General features: G+C 42.6%; 1 protein-coding gene across 1 annotated transcript in view; it reads left to right on the top strand.

The window, feature by feature from the left end:
* The first annotated feature begins 520 nt into the window (after positions 1-520).
* The window catches only part of LOC112228321 (gamma-aminobutyric acid receptor subunit beta-2), a 100,355-nt gene continuing 75,580 nt past the window's right edge, over positions 521-25,295 (top strand). Inside the window, exons 1-3 of the mRNA XM_024393531.1 lie at positions 521-667; positions 788-879; positions 1,624-1,691. Coding sequence (XP_024249299.1) covers positions 585-667; positions 788-879; positions 1,624-1,691 — 243 coding nt within the window. The 5' untranslated portion in view covers positions 521-584. The remainder of the gene's footprint in view (positions 668-787; positions 880-1,623; positions 1,692-25,295) is intronic.

Here is a 25,295-nt window from a genome sequence, read left to right as displayed (position 1 = left end):
ACAAATAGTCCGATGATTATCTAACAATAGTTCTGCTCATCATTCTACACCTTTAAAAGCCCTCACGCGCGCTCTCGGAGCTGTGGCTACACATAGCTCACCTCCAACATTTTCAGGGTGCAACAACCACGAATCTGTAAATGCGTGCATTGATGTTAGACAAAGTAGCATATGCAACACCTCATCCTAATTTCTCCTAGTCCTCTTTCCCATGTTCCCACTTCGTTCAGCATGTTGTAGTTTTAAAACATGTTCTTTATTGGAATAAACCATGTGTATTTTAACGGAATATAAGAAAATAAAGAAAGTAAAGGTTAATCTATATTACGTTTATTTCACAGTTTTATTAAATATTGAATGGCGAGGGAGAAGCATCCGTTTGTCTCACTTACTTGTTGGCTTCACTTTCCCCTTAAATAAAAAAATATCTGTCATGGAAATTGCTCTGCCACCAGCATCAGCAGCCACTGCTCCTTGATGTTGTGGTAAAGCATGCGCATGCGCCACACATTGGAATTACTGCACTGGCCAGAATAAGTTGGATCACGTCTGTCTTCACTGAAATCCAAAATCATATCAAAACTATGGCGGTGTTGAGAATAAGAACAATGAGATACTTTGGGGTTTGGACCTTCCTCGTAATAGTGGCTGTGGTCTGTGCGCAAAGGTAAGTGGTCGGCTTAGATGCTCTTCACTTCGAATGAATATGTTATACACTGTAGAAAACACTTCAATAATGCCTTTGGAAGCTTGCACATCTAAGAATGTATTCCTTCTCCTTCTCTAGGGTCAATGACCCTAGCAATATGTCAATCGTAAAAGAAACTGTGGATAGACTGTTGAAAGGATATGACATTCGCTTGAGGCCAGATTTTGGAGGTAATGAAATTAATTTAATACAAACTGTAATTTACTTTTCTGTTGTCAGCCCTATAACACTCAGTTGTTGCTCTAATTGTGTGGATCGTCCAAATCCCTCGTCTTATTTTTTAAAGTTAAACGCACGTAGCCTACCCTTCAGTGTGTCCAGGTAGCCTATACATACATCGACCCTTCAGTTTGTCCAGGTAGCCTATACATACATAGGGCCACCTAGTTCCACGTGTGCTAACGACACGGATTAGGATCACTTTTTAACACAATACTAGAAGGGTATTAGAAGTTGTAGGCTCAATCAATGATACACCTTTTGACTGTAGTGTCATGGAATGAGAAGATAAATTCCCTAACCCATTGTTATGTTGGCGATTGGTGTCTACCTTACGAACGTTGCTATATCTTTATTCAGGTGTAAAACCCTTGACATTTAGCTGGGTGCTCATACAAATACAAGCTGTCGACATAGGTATACAATTTCAATTTAATCGGAAGCATTTAGACGTAATGAACACCATGCACTGTGTTTTGCGAAGAAACATCAGAGACACTGTGCGCACCTGCTTTTTGAAATCCCATATTGTATCGTGTTATCTGGCTGACAATAAATGAATTACTGATTGCTCTTGTGCTGCTGCTAGGCAGTTGCTATGTAAAGGGTTACATTTGTGGTTTACGATATTAATGTTATAAACCAAAAATCATGAAATGGTTAACATTACGGCCCGTTTTGTTGGTTTGTTCTAGGTCCCCCTGTGGGAGTGGGGATGAATATAGACATAGCCAGCATAGACATGGTATCTGAAGTCAATATGGTAAGTACTCGATTATCACTCTCCCAGTGGTTTGTGGGCATTGCCCTAATATTATATGCATTGTCTTTCCTAAATGAAACCCAGTGCACTGCATGGAGTAGGTTACCAGTCAAACCAATGCTAAAATATGTAGTCTTCTCAGAGCTATGACAATCGACCTTTTTAAATTCACACCGATACGCCTAGCCATTCGGTGCATGCTGTTGCTAATTCACCCATAACAGAGTTTCACGTCTGTGAATGTTTCCTAACACACGTTTCAGGTTGTAACTTGCATATCAATTTATGGCAGTTGATTATATAATTTCCTGTCGTAATGGATGAACACAACATCTTGCATACCTGTGGTTTGAGTCTTTGTAATGTGTTTACATGTAGTGGAAGTATTTACTAACGTTTTAAGGAACTTATGAAGTGCATACTGAAGTGGAGGCAAAAGTTTTGCTTCATGCAAGAGCATCCCCTAGTGCTATTAGTCAGAACTGCACGTCAGTCGAGAGAGACAGGGTTTCGGGCTCTGCCTGAGAGGAATGGTCCCTACACCAATCCTTTGAGAATGTTTTTGACAAAATCCATGGTTATGCTTCCTGTCACCATGCCAATCTCTCTGCTAATCTGTGCTATTAGCGTGTTTTTGGTTGTTTTGTCATTTGTACATTTTTAGTGTTGTGGGAAAAGGTATGCCTCCATTGTAGAAAACGGATAAGGCACCATTTAATGACACTGAAATGGACATGATTATTATCTCTGTGCATATAAATAATGTTATGAATACATATATTTAGATTTCTGTTGAGTAGGATTGCAATGACTGTATTTGGGATGAAATAGCAGGCACTGGTCACGGACGTCACTTCAACGTTGATTCAACCAGTGTGTCCAGTGGGAAATGTCTTTGCTCAGGTACATTTCTACTCTACTGGTTGTTGAAAGTATTTTTTCCAGTTGAAATGGGGCTCATCATAGTATGAAGTTAAGAGTACCCAACTGGCTATTTTTGACACAAATACCCAAAGGTCTTAGTTTAAACTGTTGTCATTGTATTCGTCCCTCAGACCAAATGCAATTCTAGTTGGGTTTATTGTATAAAACGAGATGTATGATTAACAAGATGTATGATTGGTCACAAACAGTCTTTAATGGTGGAAGTTGCCCGTGTCCTCCATTTATCATAGATCACTGGTCTAGTGCCTTCTACATTTTATTTGTCTGGCTCTGACTTCTGCATGCATTCATCTGGATTAAACACAGATTTTCACTGTGTAACCAAAGTGAGTGACCAACGCACCATGAACTGAAGGTTTTGTCATGGTAGGCACCTCCCTGTGGCAATGTGGACTCTCGTCATTCATGGCATTTCATGGGAAACACTCCCTTTATGTGTGTGATGGCAAAAAGCTGGCCTTGGTTATGTTTAATCTCCTAATAAACGGCCTAATCCATGGCTCCTGGTTGGCTGAACCCCTGAATGAAGCAGCTGGGTTATTGTTTTAGGTAATGATTTTTACCTTTAATGCTTTCAACAAATATGCTCAGCGACTATTACAGCGTTGTGCTAATCCACAAAGCCAGGCTGGAAGTCAACACAGGAAAGGGATTGTGCTCTTCTAGGTCCTCTGTGGTTGGCCCATCACCCTCTTATCTCTGGGTTGGGACTTTCACACTGCACCTAAAGGAACAGGATTAGTGATAGATCTCACTACACATTCTCCATAGCTGTACCACTCACAGCCAGCCAGTCAGCTAGCCAGCCAGCTGGCCAGTCAACCAGGGGAAACAGGCAGCAATACAGGCAGCACCAAATCATACATCATCTCGAGCAGGGCCTCGTAGAGTCCATTCTATCAATGGACAAGAAAAGCCTGTTTCTTTTATCAATATCTGCTCAAGAGCTTTGGCCCTATAGCCCATCTAGGTCAGATCGCAAGGTGTTTCCACACTCCAGCCCATTTAGGCCAGATCCCATGGTGTTTCCACACTCCAGCCCATTTAGGCCAGATCGCAAGGTGTTTCCATACTCCAGCCCATTTAGGTCAGATCGCAAGGTGTTTCCCTACTCCAGGCCATCGAGGCCAGATCGCAAGGTGTTTCCCTACTCCAGCCCATCGAGGCCAGATCGCAAGGTGTTTCCACACTCCAGCCCATCGAGGCCAGATCGCAAGGTGTTTCCCTACTCCAGCCCATCTAGGTCAGATCGCAAGGTGTTTCCATACTCCAGCCCATTTAGGTCAGATCGCAAGGTGTTTCCACACTCCAGCCCATTTAGGCCAGATCGCAAGGTGTTTCCCTACTCCAGCCCATATAGGCCAGATCGCAAGGTGTTTCTCTATTCCAGCCCATCTAGGCCAGATCGCAAGGTGTTTCCATACTCCAGCCCATTTAGGCCAGATCACAAGGTGTTTCCATACTCCAGCCCATTTAGGTCAGATCGCAAGGTGTTTCCATACTCCAGCCCATTTAGGCCAGATCCCATGGTGTTTCCACACTCCAGCCCATTTAGGCCAGATCGCAAGGTGTTTCCACACTCCAGCCCATTTAGGTCAGATCGCAAGGTGTTTCCACACTCCAGCCCATCGAGGCCAGATCCCATGGTGTTTCCACACTCCAGCCCATCGAGGCCAGATCGCAAGGTGTTTCCCTACTCCAGCCCATCTAGGTCAGATCGCAAGGTGTTTCCACACTCCAGCCCATTTAGGTCAGATCGCAAGGTGTTTCCACACTCCAGCCCATCGAGGCCAGATCCCATGGTGTTTCCACACTCCAGCCCATTTAGGCCAGATCACAAGGTGTTTCCATACTCCAGCCCATTTAGGCCAGATCGCAAGGTGTTTCCACACTCCAGCCCATTTAGGCCAGATCGCAAGGTGTTTCCACACTCCAACCCATCTAGGTCAGATCGCAAGGTGTTTCCACACTCCAGCCCATTTAGGCCAGATCGCAAGGTGTTTCAATACTCCAGCCCATTTAGGCCAGATCGCAAGGTGTTTCCCTACTCCAGCCCATCTAGGTCAGATCGCAAGGTGTTTCCACACTCCAGCCCATTTAGGTCAGATCGCAAGGTGTTTCAATACTCCAGCCCATTTAGGCCAGATCGCAAGGTGTTTCCCTACTCCAGCCCATTTAGGCCAGATCCCAAGGTGTTTCCACACTCCAGCCCATTTAGGCCAGATCGCAAGGTGTTTCCATACTCCAGCCCATTTAGGCCAGATCGCAAGGTGTTTCCCCATTCCTGCAGCAAAGGTCCAAATCTGACTCTCTGGTGGCCCCTCTTTCATGTCCTCTTAAGATCACAGCTGGGATTCAGATGCTTTCTTCTTCTCTATCAACTCAGAACACATAGTTGGTTGAAAGAAAGCTTCCAGTTCTCTCATCTCTACCGACAACCTATCCTTTTCTACCGTCCTCCATGGTACTCTAGCAGCACTATGTCTCTACCTACCTCAGACAATGTAAATTCATTAAAGCCAGCGGAGGGAGTTGTGGTGGACAGCTACTTGGGTCTGTGGTTGGAATGTTTCACGAGTCACATACAGTGAGCTCCAGAAGTATTGGGACAGTGACACATTTTTGGTTGTTTGGCTCTGTTCTCCAGCATTTTGGAATTGAAATTATGCAATGACTGTGAGGTTAAAGTGCAGACTGTCAGCTTTAATTTGAGGGTGTTTATCAATTTTGGGTGAACAGTTTAGAAATTACAGCACTTTGTGTACCTAGTCCCACCATTTTAGGGGACCAAAAGTATTGGGTTAAATTCACTTATTAAAGCAATCAAAGTGAAGTATTGGTCCCATATTCCTATCACACAATGATTACATCACGCTTGTGACTAGGATATGTTTCTAAACACTTCTAAATTAATGTGGATGCTACCATGATTATGGATAGTCCTGAATGAATTGTGAATAATGATGAGTGAGAAAGTTACAGACACACATACTGTATATCATATCCTCCCAAAAATGCTAACCTCCCCTGTTATTGTAATGGTGAGAGGTTAGCATGTCTTGGGGATATAATATTTGTGCGTCTATAACTTTCACACTCGTCATTATTTACAATTCTTTCAGAATGATCCATAATCATGGTAGCATCCACATGAATGTAGACGTGTTCAGAAACATATTCTATTGTTATTTACAATAAAAGTGACTCCAAATTGACACTTTACATTATTTACAATTTATTTCTATTGAGCACAAAATCATATGAAACACAACCAAAACAAACAGCAGATGCATCTAACAAGTTTTGTAGTCACAACGAGATGTAATCATTGCATACTAGGAATATGGGACAAAATACTAAACTTTTGACTACTGTAATACAAATATAAGTGAATTTATCCCAATGTTTTTGGTCTCCTAAAATGGTGGGACTAGGTACAAAAAGGTCTGTAAGTTCTAAAAGGTTGAATGAAAATACCCTCAAATTACAGCTGACGGTCTGCACCTTAACCTCAGTCATTGTATTATTTCATATCCAAAGTGATGGAGTACAGAGCCAAAACAATACAAATGTTGTCACTGTTCCAATACTTTTGGATCTCACTGTATGTTCATCCAGCGTTCCAGGTATATAATAGGCCTGTGTTTGAATGCATGTTCCCTCCGAAAGGTACTCTGCTCCTGCGTGCTCTTCCACACACAGCCCTGGGAAGAGAGCAAAGGTTAGATGTAAAGGCTGGGCGATGTAAATCCTTGGGGTCAGGCCTCTCCATTTGGAGTGGCAGCCTGTGAGGTTGGAGGGAAGGTCATGCATCTCATGTTGCTTAAGGTTCATATGATTTAGAGACAGACAAACACAATAGAACACTTTGAAAACAAATGAAATAGACAAACTGCAACTCCAGGTAGCTAGTGACTCTTAGGTGATGAATGGTTGGCTAAGTGGTAGAATCTAGTGCAATGTTGCCTACAGTATATAGTGCAGTGTTGACCTACAGTATCTAGTGCAGTGTTGACCTACAGTATCTAGTGCAGTGTTGCCCTACAGTATCTAGTGCAGTGTTGCCCTACAGTATCTAGTGCAGTGTTGCCCTACAGTATCTAGTGCAGTGTTGCCCTACAGTATCTAGTGCAGTGTTGCCCTACAGTATCTAGTGCAGTGTTGCCCTACAGTATCTAGTGCAGTGTTGCCCTACAGTATCTAGTGCAGTGTTGCCCTACAGTGTCTAGTGCAGTGTTGCCCTACAGTATCTAGTGCAGTGTTGCCCTACAGTATCTAGTGCAGTGTTGACCTACAGTATCTAGTGCAGTGTTGCCCTACAGTATCTAGTGCAGTGTTGCCCTACAGTATCTAGTGCAGTGTTGCCCTACAGTATCTAGTGCAGTGTTGCCCTACAGTATCTAGTGCAGTGTTGCCCTACAGTATCTAGTGCAGTGTTGCCCTACAGTATCTAGTGCAGTGTTGCCCTACAGTATCTAGTGCAGTGTTGCCCTACAGTATCTAGTGCAGTGTTGCCCTACAGTGTCTAGTGCAGTGTTGCCCTACAGTATCTAGTGCAGTGGAAGCCCTACAGTATCTAGTGCAGTGTTGCCCTACAGTATCTAGTGCAGTGTTGCCCTACAGTATCTAGTGCAGTGTTGCCCTACAGTGTCTAGTGCAGTGTTGTCCTACAGTATCTAGTGCAGTGTTGCCCTACAGTATCTAGTGCAGTGTTGCCCTACAGTATCTAGTGCATTGTTGCCCTACAGTATCTAGTGCAGTGTTGCCCTACAGTATCTAGTGCAGTGTTGCCCTACAGTATCTAGTGCAGTGTTGCCCTACAGTATCTAGTGCAGTGTTGCCCTACAGTATCTAGTGCAGTGTTGCCCTACAGTATCTAGTGCAGTGTTGCCCTACAGTGTCTAGTGCAGTGTTGCCCTACAGTATCTAGTGCAGTGTTGCCCTACAGTATCTAGTGCAGTGTTGCCCTACAGTATCTAGTGCAGTGTTGCCCTACAGTATCTAGTGCAGTGTTGCCCTACAGTATCTAGTGCAGTGTTGCCCTACAGTATCTAGTGCAGTGTTGCCCTACAGTATCTAGTGCAGTGTTGCCCTACAGTATCTAGTGCAGTGTTGCCCTACAGTATCTAGTGCAGTGTTGCCCTACAGTATCTAGTGCAGTGTTGCCCTACAGTATCTAGTGCAGTGTTGCCCTACAGTATATAGTGCAGTGTTGCCCTACAGTATCTAGTGCAGTGTTGCCCTACCGTATCTAGTGCAGTGTTATCTAGTGCCTACAGTATCTAGTGCAGTGTTGCCCTACAGTATCTAGTGCAGTGTTGCCCTACAGTATCTAGTGCAGTGTTGCCCTACAGTATCTAGTGCAGTGTTGCCCTACAGTATCTATTGCAGTGTTGCCCTACAGTATCTAGTGCAGTGTTGCCCTACAGTATCTAGTGCAGTGTTGCCCTACAGTATCTAGTGCAGTGTTGCCCTACAGTATCTAGTGCAGTGTTGCCCTGCACAGTATCTAGTGCAGTGTTGCCCTACAGTATCTAGTGCAGTGTTGCCCTACAGTATCTAGTGCAGTGTTGCCCTACAGTATCTAGTGCAGTGTTGCCCTACAGTATCTAGTGCAGTGTTGCCCTACAGTATCTAGTGCAGTGTTGCCCTACAGTATATAGTGCAGTGTTGCCCTACAGTATCTAGTGCAGTGTTGCCCTACCGTATCTAGTGCAGTGTTGCCCTACAGTATCTAGTGCAGTGTTGCCCTACAGTATCTAGTGCAGTGTTGCCCTACAGTGTCTAGTGCAGTGTTGCCCTCCACTGTATTTTATTGTGTAATTTCTTTCTTTTTTTTCTTCTTTTCTTCCACGATGAGCCATATTACTGTTGACAGAGTCATTTTATTGTTGAAGACTATGCCAACAGTATCCACAGGGAAAGAAATACACACTGATGAGGATGAGCCAAACAACAGAAATACCATTATTGATGTAGATAAAGGCCAAGAGGAGCTTATTGATCACTTGAGAAGGTGTTCAGAGTGCAGAGCCCTCCATTTTGGAGCACAACACATTCAACTCATGGCAGCTGACGAGATCCAGATATCACGGTTCAGAACAGACTGTTCTGTATCAAAGGATGACTATACTGTATGATTTTAGTGATTGAGAGATATAACTAAGCATTAAGGCACCATGGCTAAGGGATATTCTTATTTGTGACACAAAGCAGACACACAGCCCATAGCCATGGTATATTAGCCATATACTGTACCACAAACTTCTTCGGTGCCTTATTGCTATTATAAACAGTAAAAATAACAGGAAACAGTAATTAGAATAGTAAAAATAAACGTTTTGTCATACCCTATCTACATGGTCTCATATAACACAGCTTTCAGCCAATCAGCATTCAGGGCTCAAACCACCCAGTTTATAATGTGGAGTAACATTTGCCCAAGGCGTGTTTATGTTGGCATAGCTGGACACATTTATTGTAATATGTTTCATATATTGTATGAGTGCTATGGCAAATCTTTCATTGAGTCTGAACTTGTCTGTGTTATGATGGTTTATTGATGGGCTTTTGAATCAAGAGAGGAAGTACATACAGAAAGAAGATCCATAATCTCTCATCCAGTCAGGAGAGGTTTAAAACAACATTCTCTCTTCATCTAATGCAGTCTGAATCTGTTTCGCAGCGTTCCCATAGAATGGCGACTGTGGGCAGAACTGCAGTGACTAGTGAGTGGTTGTTCAATATGTTTGGAATAGGAGTGAAATAGGCTTGCATCACAGACCCATCACCGTGGGTTGATGAGATATTTACCCATCTTAATTGAATCATAAATGACCTGATTTAATCTGTGGATGGATGATAAGAGAAACTCCAGAAGATATATTGAAATGAACAAAGGAACTTCAATTTATTACTGTTCTCTCATCACTTATAATGTGTCTGACATGACTCATGAAGCTGATATTGTTAGTTAGCATATATCAGCTAGCTGAGCGCAGCAGTAATTTCTGTCACATTCACCCTTTAGCATTATGACGTTTAATTAGCATACTGCTAGCCTAATGGTCCAGTCTGTTTGTGCTTTAACCATGGCAAGGATATACATATTGGCTGCTGTATGGGACTAGGCTAGCCAATAGCATAAGCCTTTCAAAAAGCCTTTGGATAAAGTCTACAATAGAGCCTGTGCGTGGGGATGTATCAGTTTTGTAGGACTGGTCATAGGGTTGGTCTGACTGGCTCATCCCTGGCCCCCTAATATGTTGCTGGTCTCCAGTCATGATTACTCATCAAGTTGTAATGTGAAATGACTGTTGCGTTACGTAATGGACAAAATACAATAGAGGTTATCTCCGTAAGGGATGTAGAAGATATTTCAGACTAGATGCTACTGTAGAGTGCTACGTATGGCACATACTAATCTCTCGTGTGCAGATTGTGTAACATAAATGGTACCAAAGATCTGTCATGATACAATGAGATGCGTGAGATAACAGGCAGTATTAGTTCTGGTGCTTTGGATGAATCACGATTTGGCAGGTGCTAGCATCTTTCGCATTTCGGAAGGGGAGAGGACAGTTGGGCCATAGACTTGCCAGTTACGTGCAAAGAGAGAGGATGGAACTGTTCGTTCAGGTTGTGATCTCTTCTCTTATCACACGCTGTATGAACCCAAAACGTAATCGAGCATCTGACCAATTACACAAGACTTCAGTTCTGGGTTAACCGAGATTAAGCACATGCATATGTGCTACAGTCTCTCGATTGACACTGTTCGACACACAAACACTCCCTTATATAAACGTGTATGTACTTTCTGCAATGATGGTTCCATTGCCTTGCTTTACTGTGGGTTATACAATGACATTACAGATGATCCTTACTGTGGGTTATACAATGACATTACAGATGATCCTTACTGTGGGTTATACAATGACATAACAGATGATCCTTACTGTGGGTTATACAATGACATTACAGATGATCCTTACTGTGGGTTATACAATGACATTACAGATGATCCTTACTGTGGGTTATACAATGACATTAGGGATGATCTTTACTGTGGGTTATTCAACAACATTAGGGATGGTCTTTACTGTGGGTTATTCAACAACATTAGGGATGGTCTTTACTGTGGGTTATTCAACAACATTAGGGATGATCTTTACTGTGGGTTATTCAACAACATTAGGGATGATCTTTACTGTGGGTTATTCAACAACATTAGGGATGGTATTTACTGTGGGTTATTCAACAGCATTAGAGATCATCTTTACTGTGGGTTATTCAACAACATTAGGGATCATCTTTACTGTGGGTTATTCAACAACATTAGAGATGATCTTTACTGTGGGTTATTCAACAACATTAGAGATGATCTTTACTGTGGGTTATTCAACAACATTAGAGATCATCTTTACTGTGGGTTATTCAACAACATTAGAGATCATCTTCACTGTGGGTTATTCAACAACATTAGAGATGGTCTTTACTGTGGGTTATTCAACAACATTAGGGATGGTCTTTACTGTGGGTTATTCAACAACATTAGGGATGATCTTTACTGTGGGTTATTCAACAACATTAGGGATGGTCTTTACTGTGGGTTATTCAACAACATTAGAGACAATCTTTACTGTGGGTTATTCAACAACATTAGGGATGGTCTTTACTGTGGGTTATTCAACAACATTAGGGATGGTCTTTACTGTGGGTTATTCAACAACATTAGGGATGGTCTTTACTGTGGGTTATTCAACAACATTAGGGATGATCTTTACTGTGGGTTATTCAACAACATTAGGGATGATCTTTACTGTGGGTTATTCAACAACATTAGGGATGGTCTTTACTGTGGGTTATTCAACAACATTAGGGATGGTCTTTACTGTGGGTTATTCAACAACATTAGGGATGGTCTTTACTGTGGGTTATTCAACAACATTAGAGATCATCTTCACTGTGGGTTATTCAACAACATTAGAGATGGTCTATACTGTGGGTTATTCAACAACATTAGAGATCATCTTTACTGTGGGTTATTCAACAACATTAGGGATCATCTTTACTGTGGGTTATTCAACAACATTAGGAATGGTCTTTACTGTGGGTTATTCAACAACATTAGGGATGGTCTTTACTGTGGGTTATTCAACAACATTAGGGATGATCTTTACTGTGGGTTATTCAACAACATTAGGGATGGTCTTTACTGTGGGTTATTCAACAACATTAGAGATGATCTTTACTGTGGGTTATTCAACAACATTAGAGATCATCTTCACTGTGGGTTATTCAACAACATTAGAGATGGTCTTTACTGTGGGTTATTCAACAACATTAGGGATGATCTTTACTGTGGGTTATACAACAACATTAGGGATGGTCTTTACTGTGGGTTATGATACATGTTGATAGTGAATCGTCTATCTTGGCTGGGCTAGTCTTCTGTACTCAATGACATGCTCAATGACATGTACAGTATCGAGAAGCCATCCTTCCAAATCCTGTCTCGCTGACTAAGCGAGCGAAGCCTGGGCTTCAGAGACTAGTGTAAAGCTAACTGTTTGTCAACCAAAGCCTTTTAGAAAGGAACAAGTGGAAGAGGAGTTTCACAGGGAAGGCTAATAAATTTGTCCCCCCCCGATCTACTCGATTCTCATTCTTCATGTGATTAGCCTGTAATCCTGACTGAGACATTACATGTCTTTTTAACAGTTAAAGGTCCTAATGATACTGCGTAATCCTTTTTAGTAAAAATACTAAACTGCCATGAATTACATTTCCTGAAAAAATGTTAACTAATAAAAAATATTCAGTTTTAGTTTTTATAGTTTTTTTCATCAGTCAGGTTTTGACGTATTGCCTGTTACATGGCGAATGGTTTCATTTTCAGTTCACTTGCCCTGTAATGGTTTCTTGGCTCCCTTTCACTCAAAGGCCTTTTACCTCAGGCCTGTTTCACCTGCCTCTTCCACCTGACAGCCAGGGGAGATAACCACTGCTGGGCCCATCAACAAATAGCACTGTCACAGGCAGGCCCACTGGCTTTGTATATATTGCATATGCATGTATCATTCAGGGAAAAGTATATGCTGAGGGAATTCACAAGAGAGAGTGGGTTTATGTGGGTAAGGAGAGGAGAGCAACATCAGCACATACTGCATTTTACATAATTCATTAGCTTTTGTTTGGATACGTCCCTGTAGAATTTGGGATCAATTGTATATCCAGTCGTTCGCTCTATAGTACATTTAAGAAAGTGTAATATCAAGTGGATTGTTCATATGTATGCTAATAATGAGTTCACTATCAATGCAAATGCACAGCACATTGATTCATTATGATGATGATGGCTTTACGTTCTTAGATCCCACTCTCCCTCACCATCTCCACCCCCTCCCTTTACCACACTGTAGGCTTTCTCAAGGGCTTCCACTTCTTTCAAGGGGATCCCCATAGAGGTTCCCTGATGATTCACCCTGCATTTAATTACTCTACTCTATTGATGGAAGAACCGTCAGTTTGGCCGGAGGTCATGCTCAGTGAATGGTCAGCCAGACAACATAGAGGAGTGTTCACTCTTATTCAGAGAGACAGACAAAAGACAGTTTTCATAGTGATTACATAAGGTTTACACATACAGTACCAGTCAAAAGTTTGGACACACCTACTCATTGAAGGGTTTTTCTTTATTTTGACTATTTTCTACAGGAAAGGAAGGCGCAGAGTTCTCTCTGCTGCAGATCCCAAATAAATGCTTCACAGAGTTCAAGTTACAGACACATCTCAACATCAACTGTTCAGAGGAGACGGCATGAATCAGACCTTCATGGTCCAATTGCTTTTGACTGGTACCACTACTAAAGGACAGCAATAATAAGAAGAGACTTGCTTGGGCCAAGAAGCACAAGCAATGGACATTAGACAGGTGGAAATCTGTCCTTTGGTCTGATGAGTCCAATCGCCATATATTTGTGAGACGCAGAGTAGGGGAACTGATGATCTCCACATGTGTGGTTCGCACCGTGAAGCATGGAGGATGAGGTGTGATGGTCTGGTGGTGCTTTGCTGGTGACACTGTCTGTGATTTATTTAGAATTCAAGGCACACATAACCAGCATGGCTACTACAGCATTCTGCAGTGATACGCCATCCCATCTGGTTTTCACTTAGTGGGACTTTCATTTGTTTTTCAACAAGACAATGACCCAAAACACACCTCCAGGCTGTGTAAGGGCTATTCGACCAAGAAGGAGAGTGATTGGGCTGCATCAGATGACCTGGCCTCCACAATCACCCGACCTCATCCCAATTGAGATGGTTCGGGATGAGTTGAACCGCAGAGTGTAGGAAAAGCAGCCAAGAAGTGCTTAGGATATGTGGGAACTCCTTCGAGACTGTTGGAAAAGCATTCCTCATGGAGCTGGTTGAGAGAATTCCAAGAGTGTGCAAAACTGTCATCAAGGCAAAGTGTCATGCCCTGGTCTAAGTATTTTGTGTTTTTCTTCATGTATTGGGTCAGGCCAGGGTGTGGCATGGGGTTTTTGTATTGTGGTGTGTTTTGTCTTGGGGTTTTGGTGTGTATGTATTGGGATTGTAGCTAGTGGGGTTATCTAGCAAGGTCTATGGCTGTCTGGAGTGGTTCTCAATCAGAGGCAGGTGTTTATCGTTGTCTCTGATTGGGAACCATATTTAGGCAGCCATATTCTTTGAGTTTGTCGTGGGTGATTGTCCTTAGTGTCTTCGTTCCTGTCGCTGTGTTAGTTGACACAAGTATAGGCTGTTTCGGTTTTCGTTACGTTTATTTGTTTTGTAGTGTTTGTATTGATTCGTGTTTACGTTTTGTTGATTAAACATGGATCGCAATCTACACGCTGCATTTTGGTCCGACTATCCTTCACACCTAGAAAACCGTAACACAAAGGTTGGCTACTTTGAAGAATCTCAAATATAAAATATATTTTGATTTGTTTGACACCTTTTTTTGGTTACTACATGAGAAACCATTCAATGAGTACTATAGGTGTGTCCAAACCTCTGACAGGTATTGTATAAAACTACCAATGAGTTGGTCAACAGATGAAACTGTTGTTGGTCTTGATGTCTATACTCTCTGGAGTTTGAGTTATTGGGAGCCTTGGTGATGATAGAACCAGAATGTCCCACTCCCTCTGTGTGTCACAGAACAGGGTTCTCAGGGGAACTTTTGTTTTGCATAGTCTGTGTTTGTCTCAGAGAACTATTTTGCTGATTGTATCGAAAAGACACTAGACTTTTGTAGTTTAATTGAAACCAGTTTGTCCTCTTCCTTCTGTGGAACTCTGCGGAGAGGCGTGGTAATGGGCGTGCTCTGACCAAAAATGTTGCTATATCAATAGCTAATTTTCTGCAATTCCACACATTTTGCCATGGGGGCTGAGATTTAAAAAAAAACTAAAAACATTTAAGCTAATTTCCTGCAATACTACACGGCCTCTTTATGGCTATATTACATTCCTAATATTGGTATGTCACCGTTTACATGGTGAGGCTATTGCGTGATAGGAATGAGAATGTTGAAGATTGCCCTCTGCACTTTACATCATTGATAATTCTTTTGTAATATGAAACCTGTAGATTTAGGAATCTTGAGGAAAGTTTGAAATGAAAGTTTATGAGTTATTTTATATACTTTATTTGGTAGTTTTAAGTGAATAGGTGGGGAGTTCCTGTTCATTATTATATCATTATTACCCATGAAGTTGCTATGTAGCTAATTTTTTTTACCAGCGAAGAGATGTGTGGAGGGCCATGTCACATGACCATCTCTTCCGTTACACATATGAGTCACAAGCTAAGGCGAGCTATATGACAATTAATGGCTGACTTAACATAACACATGTTAAGTCAGCCATTAATTGTCATAATGGCTGCCTCTGAGCTTTGATATGTCCCTATTTCATTTCACCAGCTTTACTGAAATTAATATCTGAAAAGCTATAAACCTCTTCACTGTATATGCAGCACACCAGCCTTTATTATTATAGTTAATGAAACAAATGGCAGCTTGTTACAGTTAAGAGGCAATTGCGATTCGGATAGGAAATGTTAATGTTTCCGTGTGAATCATTTGCCTTAGTGGATTTATTACGTTGGAGATTCCAGCACGCAGGCTTCCATCAAGCACCATTTAAAAAGGATGTTTGAAAGCTAAGAGGTCTTTTTAATGGTAGACTGTGGTCCTACTGCATGTTGAGCTTCGTCCTCACCTTACAGTACGTGATAGGGTTTTATTATTCATTATAGGAAAAGGTCTTCTGAGTCGTCTGGATATACAGACACATGCTGTTGTTGTGTATTGTGCTTGCAGAACAATACAGTCATATCTGGTACATTGTCAAATGTGAAATCGTAATCATCAAACATTGATCATTTTTTTCGATGGTCTTGGTGTATGTAAGTGGCCACATTATTTCCACACAATTAAACAATGACATTCTGCTTTTAATTAGATGCAACAAGATGAACACTCCCAAATTAAACTGTCTCGAGCACTCATGGCAGGAAGTTCACACTGCAGATTCAACAAGACTATAATTATCAACTTGACTTCTAATTGTTGGAGGCACCCACTTGTCTGCTCTGCTAAGGGATGCTTCTCATGGCTCATTATACATACAGGCTGTAAAGTCCAGTCTATATAGTATTAGTGTCATTATATAGTTCAGCCATTATATAGTTCAATGGGCCACCTGCTTGCCCATTACAATCATGTGACTAGGTTCACACACACTGTTGGTTGTGGGGCCCCCTAGAACTGTTGGTTATCCTCTTGTTGGTCATTTTTGGGACACTGACGAGGCTGGTCAATTTGAACAGCTGCCAGGACGTAGGCCTAGTTAGCTAGCATGTGTCATAAGTCTGACTTAACTGTGCTCCTATCACAGGCTGTAGATGATAATGACTGTCATTACCAACCATTATCTGTCATTGTCAGTCATTATTATCAGGCATGTGAACCGGGGAATTCTCTAGCAGGAATTGTATTGAGACAGAGGGACTGACAAAGAGAATGTCTGTCACTCATTTAACATTTGTTCCTAGAGCTTCACCTTGCTCTAGAATCACTGTTGATTGGCCCTGGCTACAGCCACTCTTAGTTGTCAATTCACTATGCCTGTGTGCTGAGTTAGCTGGGCTGAAGTTGGGAGAGGCTTTATAGTACCAGAATTATACCTGCTCATTGTCAGTAAGGCCCACATCTGCTGACCCTGACCCTCTATGCCAAGTTTCTATATGGTCTGTTCAAGTTCTTTTTCATGTTTCGCTTTCTCAAATACTCTGTTATGCGTCACTCGTCCACAACAGTCTGCACACCCTGACTGCTTCCTCTCTCCCCTTCATCCACTCTTCATATACATAGCCCATATCCTGTATCATGTGCTGCTTGCTGTTCCTCCCCTGCCATCTCTCCTTCCCACTCCACCTTTTAGTTTCAGACCCACTCTCATGCTACATCTCTCTCTAATGCTGATGGGTTTTTGATGGGTGCCAGCTGAAAACACTTGGATTCACAGCTGTGAAAGACAGCTGGCCTCAGAACTCATTTCAGGAATCATGGAAAGGATTGGAAAACCCTTGAAAGAATTGGAAATAGTTTTGAAACTCAGCATTTTGTAGCTAAGAGATGTGTTAGGATGACGAAGGGATTCCTATGGGGCCTAAATTATGGTACCCATGGTGAGTGTGAGATTGGGATAGCTGGGGGCAGCAGAGGAGGGTCATTAGCCTTGAAGGAACATAGACAGTCTGATAGAATGCTGCTGGATGAGCCTCTTACGTAGCCTAGCATGGAACGCCTAGGGGGACTGTAGTCTAGCTATACCCTCATGCTCCTCTAGCAGCAATCACACGCACAGTGACAAACACTAATGATATGCTGCTTACATTATTATTAATGATGCAGCAGAGATGGCTTATCATGCAATTAGGGAGTGTGCTCCAAATGTCAAGGGAAGGCAGGCATGTAATCGATTCCCTGTGGTTAGACTACAGTGGTAATAAACTGATTTAGAGGTGCTGCTGTCAGTGAACGATGAGCTGGGATGTTTAGCACTTCGGCTGCTGCTGCGTCATATTTGCTTGTCACACAGTAGCGTTGGGAATTGAGAACATATTGTCTTGTGCCGCTCATTGTGGAACGATAATCTCCCCACCTGTCCTCTAGCAGCGTTCGATAATGGCCAAGGCCGGCACTACGGAATGGATTAGACGGAGTGACAAATGAAAGTGGGTTAATCGCCGCCAGTGCCACTCTCTCTGTGCTGTTCGTGAGGCAGCACAAACTAAATGCGCTCTATTTCTTTCTCTTTAATAGTAACACTGCTCGTCGGTATGTATCCTCTAACATGTGACTTTCTCTCTGTCACTGAGTGCTGGGGTGAATATGGTACTGGGGTGAATGAACACACAAACCTAGATTTGTCTGTTGGATAAGTAGCTGACACATCTGACTGATGTATTTCTCTTCAGATATTTCTCATGGGGTTTTCAATAGACTGTGGGACTAGGATGGAAGGTAAAGATTGGAAAGGAAGTCCAGTATTTCTTACCTATAAATGTGTAGAAACAATAAGTAAAACCTAATTCATAATTATATAGCACTGTAGGGATTCAGTATCAATACCCCCACTATCAGATACTAATTTGCCAATCGACTCTGACTCTTGAGAGACCACAAAAGACTGTAACAGTAAAAATACTATAGCTGGAATGAGACATGCTCTAACCTGAGCTACTGGCCTCTCACTCTCTGCGTGTGTTGTGGAAAGCAAAGATAACCACTCCAGTGTTACTGTGCATTATTAGAAGATGAATCAAGCTACAGTATGTTTGCAGGCTTGAGTGTGAAGTAGCTGCGGCACACAGTTATTTCGTATGGAGTGTTAGCGCTGTACCTGTGACTGCAGTGGTAGTCATATCAGTCAGACACAGTGTGATGTACAGAGGTGAGATGAGGTGTTGCTGCTCACACTGACAAGAGATGGAGTGTCATCCTTCTGCTGTCCCAATGCGTTATGTCATCAAGGACTCTGATTGGCTATTCTCAGAGCCACCTTTGAACAAGCTGTATCTGTTGGTTGTTTTTCCCACACTGAGTTTAGCTCGGTAAACATTTTTTTTAAAGAATTGACTGTTGTCAACGATCAAATGCACTGCATCTAAAGAGACTTGTCACATCACTGTATTTCTCTTCAGAGGGGATGATTGCATTTAATGAGTAAACCTGTAACCATGTTGCTCTTAGACAATTGCCCCCAAAATACTGGTAAAACATTAGCTTGCTGTCTTACATACAATGGAAGAATACAACCAGTATAGTTATTCCCCCCTCAAGCAATCAAGCAGGCTAAATGTTGGTATAGGGACAAAGTTGAGTCCCAGTTCAACGGCTCAGACACGAGACATATGTGGCAGGGTCTACAAACAATTACATATTATAAAAGGAAAACCAGCCACGTCTGGCTTCCGAACAGGCTGAACACCTTCTTCGCTCACTGATGGGTCACGGTTTTGTCTCACCAGGGGTGATGGTCAGAATCGCATTTATCGTCAAAGGAATGAGTGTTACACCGAGGCCTGTACTCGATTTGGAGGTGCAGGGTCCGTCATGGTCTGGGGTGGTGTGTCACAGCATCATCGGACTGATCTTGTTGTCATTGCAGGCAATCTCAATGCTGTGCGTTACAGGGAAGACATCCTCCTCCCTCATGTGGTACCCTTCCTGCAGGCTCATCCTGACATGACCCTCCAGCATGACAATGCCACCAGCCGTACTGCTCGTTCTGTGCGTGATTTCCTGCAAGACAGGAATGTCAGTGTTCTGCCATGGCCAGCGAAGAGTCCGGATCTCAATCCCATTGAGCATGTCTGGGACTTGTTGGATCAGAGGGTGAGGGCTAGGGCCATTCCCCCCAGAAATGTCCGGGAACTTGCAGGTGCCTTGGTAGAAGAGTGTGGTAACATCTCACAGTAAGAACTGGCAAATCCGGTGCAGTACATGAGGAGGAGATGCACTGCAGTACTTAATGCAGCTGGTGGCCACACCAGATACTGACTGTTACTTTTGATTTTGACCCCCCCTTTGTTCAGGGACACATTATTCCATTTATGTTAGTCACATGTCTATGGAATTTGTTCAGTTTATGTCTCAGTTGTTGAATCTTGTTATGTTCATACAAATATTTAAACATGTATATTTAAACATTGCTGAAAATAAACGCAGTTGACAGTGAGAGGACTATTCTATACTATGTCACTGTATCTTAGTCCAATGTTGCTCTGACATCTATGTGTATGTATTCTTAATCCATTCCCTACTTAGATGTACATGTTTTTTGGGTATATGTTGTGAAACTGTTAGATATGACTGCACTGTCAGATCTAGAAGCATAAGCATTTCGCTACACCCGCATTAACATCTGCTAACCATGTGTATGTGACCAATATAATTTGATTTGATTTACTGTACAAGTTCCTGATTTTGTCTTTTTCTTCCTCAAGAGGAAGCAGACAGGAAAATTAACCAAAGAAGAAGTTAGGTGCTCTCTGGGCCAAGCGGTCAGTAGCTACAGTGGCTTGCAAAAATATTCACCCTCCTTGACATTTTTCCTATTTTGTTGCCTGACAACCTTGAATTAAAATTGATTTTTGTGGGGTTTGTATCATTTGATTTACACAACATGCCTACCACTTTGAAGATGCAAAATATGTTTTATTATGAAGCAAACAAGAAATAAGACAAAAACAGAAAATTTGAGCGTGGATAACTATTCACCCCCCCCCAAGTTGGATGGGTTCCGCTGGTGTACAGCAATCTTTAAGTCATACCACAGATTCTCAATTGGATTGAGGTCTGGGCTTTGACTAGGCCATTCCAAGACATTTAAATATTTCCCCTTAAACCACTCGAGTGTTGCTTTAGCAGTATGCTTAGGGGCATTGTCCTGCTGGAAAGAGAACCTCCGTCCCAGTCTCAAATCTGTGGAAGACTGAAACAGGTTTCCCTCAAGAATTTCCCTGTGTTTAGCTCCATCCATCATTCCTTCAATTCTGACCAGTTTCCCAGTCCCTGCCAATGAAAAACATCCCCGTGGCATGATGGATGGGTTTGCGCCAGGCATAGCGTTTTCCTTGATGGGCAAAAAGCTCAATTTTAGTCTCATCTGACCAGAGTACCTTCTTCTTCCATATGTTTTTTATTTTTGTATTTTTTTACCTTTATTTAACTAGGCAAGTCAGTTAAGAACAAATTCTTATTTTCAATGACGGCCTAGGAACAGTGGGTTAACTGCCTGTTCAGGGGCAGAACGACAGATTCGTACCTTGTCAGCTCGGGGGTTTAAACTTGCAACCTTCCGGTTACTAGTCCAACGCTCTAACCACTAAGCTACCCTGCCGAGTCTCCCCATGCCTTTTGACGAACACCAACCGTCTTTGCTTATTTTTTTCTTTAAGCAATGGCTTTTTTCTGGCCACTCTTCTTTCTGGCCACTGTGGAGTGTACGGCTTAAAGTGGTTCTATGGACAGATACTACAAACTCTGCTGTGGAGCTTTGCAGCTCCTTCAGGGTTTTCTTTGGTCTCTTTGTTGCCTCTCTGATTAATGCCCTCCTTGCCTGGTCCGTGAGTTTTGGTGAGTAGCCCTATCTTGGCAGGTTTGTTTTGGTGCCATATTCTTTCTATTTTTTTTAAATAATGGATTTAATGGTGCTCTGTGGGATGTTCAAAGTTTTTGATTTTTTTTTTTAACCCAACCCTGATCTGTACTTCTCCACAAATTTGTCCCTGACCTGTTTGGAGAGCTCCTTGGTCTTCATGGTGCCGCTTGCTTGGTGGTGCCCCTTGTTTAGTGGTGTTGAAGACTCTGGGTTCTTTCAGAACAGGTGTATATATACTGAGATCATGTGACAGATCATGTGACACTTAGATTGCACACATTTGGACTTTATTTAACTAATTACAGTATGTGACTTCTGAAGGTAATTGGTTGCTTCCGATCTTATTTAGGGGCTTCTTAGCAAAGGGGGTGAATACATATGCACGGACACCTTTTACATTTTTTTAAATAAGTAAGTTTTGTTCATTTCACTTCACCAATTTTGACTATTTTGTGTATGTCCATTACATGAAATTCAAATAAAATCCATTTAAATTACAGGTTGTAATGCAGCAAAATACGAAAAACGCCAAGGTGGATGAATACTTTTGCAAGGCACTGTATGCTAAACCTGATCCCCAAAACAATTCCCTAGTTTTAATTATGCAAGTTGAAAACAGCAGCTAACTAAAAGGTGGTGGAAACGGAGGGAGGCGTGGAGGGAGGAGGATTAGTGGGTGTGTCAGGGTTGCCCATTGCCCACCCTTATCATCCACCTGTCATTATTCCATTTACTTCATTCCTAGGAGGATGTGGGCTGTTCCATATGGGAAAGGACGGATTTCTGCCTTTCTCCCTCTTTCTCTCTCTCTTTCTCTCTCTTTCTCTCTCTCTTTCTCTCTCTTTCTCTCTCTCTCTCTCTTTCTCTCTCTCTCTCTCTGTCTCTCTCTTTCTGTCTCTCTCTCTCTCTCTCATGTCTTAAATACCCACTGTACAATCCCAGATTGAATTCAGTGGGATATACAGAGAAATGGGAAGAGAACAACAGAGGGGTAGTCAATTTGATTTCCTCTCTGCAGTATAGTTTGCCAGTAAAAAGCGAGCATAAATGGAGTTTTATTTCCTCTGAAATAATCTCAGTCAGAGTCAAATGTTGCCAATCACCAGTTCTGCTCTACCACATACTTTGAAGTGTATCCCCTCCAAAGTATCAAGACAGAAAGATGTCATTCTCTGCCCAGCACACACACACACGCGTGCACACACACACACACACACACACACACACACACACACACACACACACTGGTGAATAATATGAGAAGAATGCAATGTTTAAAAGAATGCAATTATTGAAAGTTGGATCTTTAGGGTAAATGTAATTACTACGCTTACTTTGAGTTTCATTTGAACACTGTTTGCAGCATTTATGAGATCTAGGTTTGACAGCAAACCTAGACCAGCAGTTTGTCCCTAATCATTAGCTGATTTTAGATTTTAGATTTAGATTTGTCCCAGGTGGGTTTGAAATGTGCTTGTGAGGAAAGATTCAATCTCTCAGAAATAACCTGACTCCTTAGTTATCCTTGTACTTGTCACTGCCCCCCCCCCTGACGCGAAGCCTCCTACCCTCTCCTGTAAGTCACACCAACTGAGAGGAGTTATTGCTTCTTCAAGGGTGTTCCTGTTCAGGGATGTATGTGCAAGCCTCAAGTGTGGCCGATCCATGCTGACTGAGAAATGTGGGTCAGAAACAGCAGGATGGCCTTTTCCATGATGATAACTCGCCTCCTGACATCGATCCATAAATGTCAATGTATTGCATTATCTCGTTGTTGACAATATGAGATTGGGTTTTGCTTTCGCTACGCTACTGGAATAGCAATAAGGCTGCTCCTCAGACCTCCATAGCCTCCCAGCTATGTTTCCTTAAGAGTATTATTTTCTGTGTGTGGGAGTCAGAGGACAGCTGTCTATAGCTTTGGAGGCTATGGAAAGGCAGAAGCTTGGCAGAACAACCCTCTGAAACGCACAACACAGACCAACACTCAGCCATACACACAGCTGCACTGATACTTAGGCTACACACACACACACACACACACACACACACACACACAGATTGAGCGAGGATGATGAGAGGCAAGTTAGTGTGAGAAATAGCATGGAGAGAAAGGCTCATCTCTAATGTTAGGCTGGCTAACATTCTGATGTCCATAAATGACAACTTCCCCTCTTCCCCTTGGTGTAAAGAGCCCTAATCATTTTACCCCCTTCTCATTCCTCCCTGTTCACATAAATTGCCACTCAAGTCAACATCATTCTGGGAAACAAAAAAGGTCTGCAGATGCACAAATCATATCAAATCAATTGCATACAGTCAGTTAACTGCGCTGGTGTCAACCGCAGAGCTATTGGCTTGTGCTCTGGAATCACAAACAGTCAAATTCACCTTTAAAAGCCCTGAATGTTACACTGAGTGCACAAAACATGAATTCAATCAGTGTAGATGGTTAAAGAAGGATTTTGAAGCCTTTCTATTCAGAGGGTGAATGGGGCAAGAGAAAATATTGAAATGCTTTTGAACGGGGTATGGTAGTAGGTGCCAGGTGTACCGGTTTGTGTCAAGAACTGCAACGCGGCTGGGTTTTTCACACTCAACAGTTTCCCGTGTGTATCAAGAATGGTCCACCTTGGCCTCCCGGGTGGCGCAGTGGTTAAGGGCTGTGCCATCAGAGTCCCTGGGTTCGCGCCCAGGCTCTGTCGTAACAGGCCGCGACAGGGAGGTCCGTGGGGCGACGCACAATTGGCCTAGCGTCATCCTGGTTAGGGAGGGCTTGGTCGGTAGGGATGTCTTTATCTCATCGCGCACCAGCGACTCCTGTGGCGGGCCGGGCGCAGTGCGTGCTAACCAAGGTTGCCAGCTGCACGGTGTACCCTCCGACACATTGGTGCGGCTGGCTTCCGGGTTGGATGCGCGCTGTGTTAAGAAGCAGTACGGCTGGTTGGGTTGTGTATCAGAGGACGCATGACTTTCAACCTTCGTCTCTCCCGAGCCCGTACGGGAGTTGTAGCGATGAGACAAGATAGTAGCTACTACAACAATTGGATACCACGAAATTGGGGAGAAAAAGGGGTAAAAAAAACAAAGAAAAAAACAAAGAATGGTCCACCACCCAAATGTCATGCAGCCAACTTGACACAACTGTGGGAAGCATTTGAGTCAACATGAGCCATCATCCCTGTGGAACGCATTCGACACCTTGTAGAGTCCATGCCTGCGACGAATGGAGGCTGTTCTGAAGACAAAAGGGGGTGGAGCTCAATATTAGAAAGGTGTTCTTAATGTTTTGTACCCTCAGTGTATGTCTAAATAATGAAGGAGTAGAAAGCCCCTAGAGAGAGAGTGCTTTACTGAAATGCCATCTACTCTTCAACAGGCTATACTTAGGAAATCATCTGTGAAAGACAAAAAACTGACAGACCCCTATAAGAGGTTTAGTGCTCAGTGATGAATAATGCCCCCTGGAAATCCAATCATCCAACCAGAACATGCTCTTTTGTTGCTCGGCTTCTCAGTAACTGAAGAGTGAAACATCCTACAAATGAACATGACACACACACACACACACACATATATGGCGCTGCATTGAGACTGACATTTCTATACGTTGAGATTGGTTATGGTTGGTTCTCCACTTCACCCTGCAGCATTTTTACTGTGTTTCTTTTCACAGGGCATTGGGGCAACAAATAGCTGTCCATGGCAGATATTCTGTGCAGTGTGGACAAGCTGTTGTTCAAAGACAGTCTGAATCCCACACATACCCAGACACAAGTATCCCAGGGGACTGGGTGGACATACGGTATACAGCTATGATTATAAATCTGTCGTCTATTTTTAGGATAGTCAGCAGTGCTGCTGTATACGCTAGGCTGTGTGAATGGAGTAAGGTAGTGATATCATAAAATGCAAATTAATTACTTAAAAATCATACAATGTGATTTCCTGG

This window comes from Oncorhynchus tshawytscha, linkage group LG30, assembly GCF_018296145.1.
Source record: "Oncorhynchus tshawytscha isolate Ot180627B linkage group LG30, Otsh_v2.0, whole genome shotgun sequence".
NCBI classification, from domain to species: Eukaryota; Metazoa; Chordata; class Actinopteri; order Salmoniformes; family Salmonidae; genus Oncorhynchus; species Oncorhynchus tshawytscha.
The sequence above is the reverse complement of the archived record's forward strand: the minus strand, read 5'-3'. Positions and strand labels throughout refer to the sequence as shown.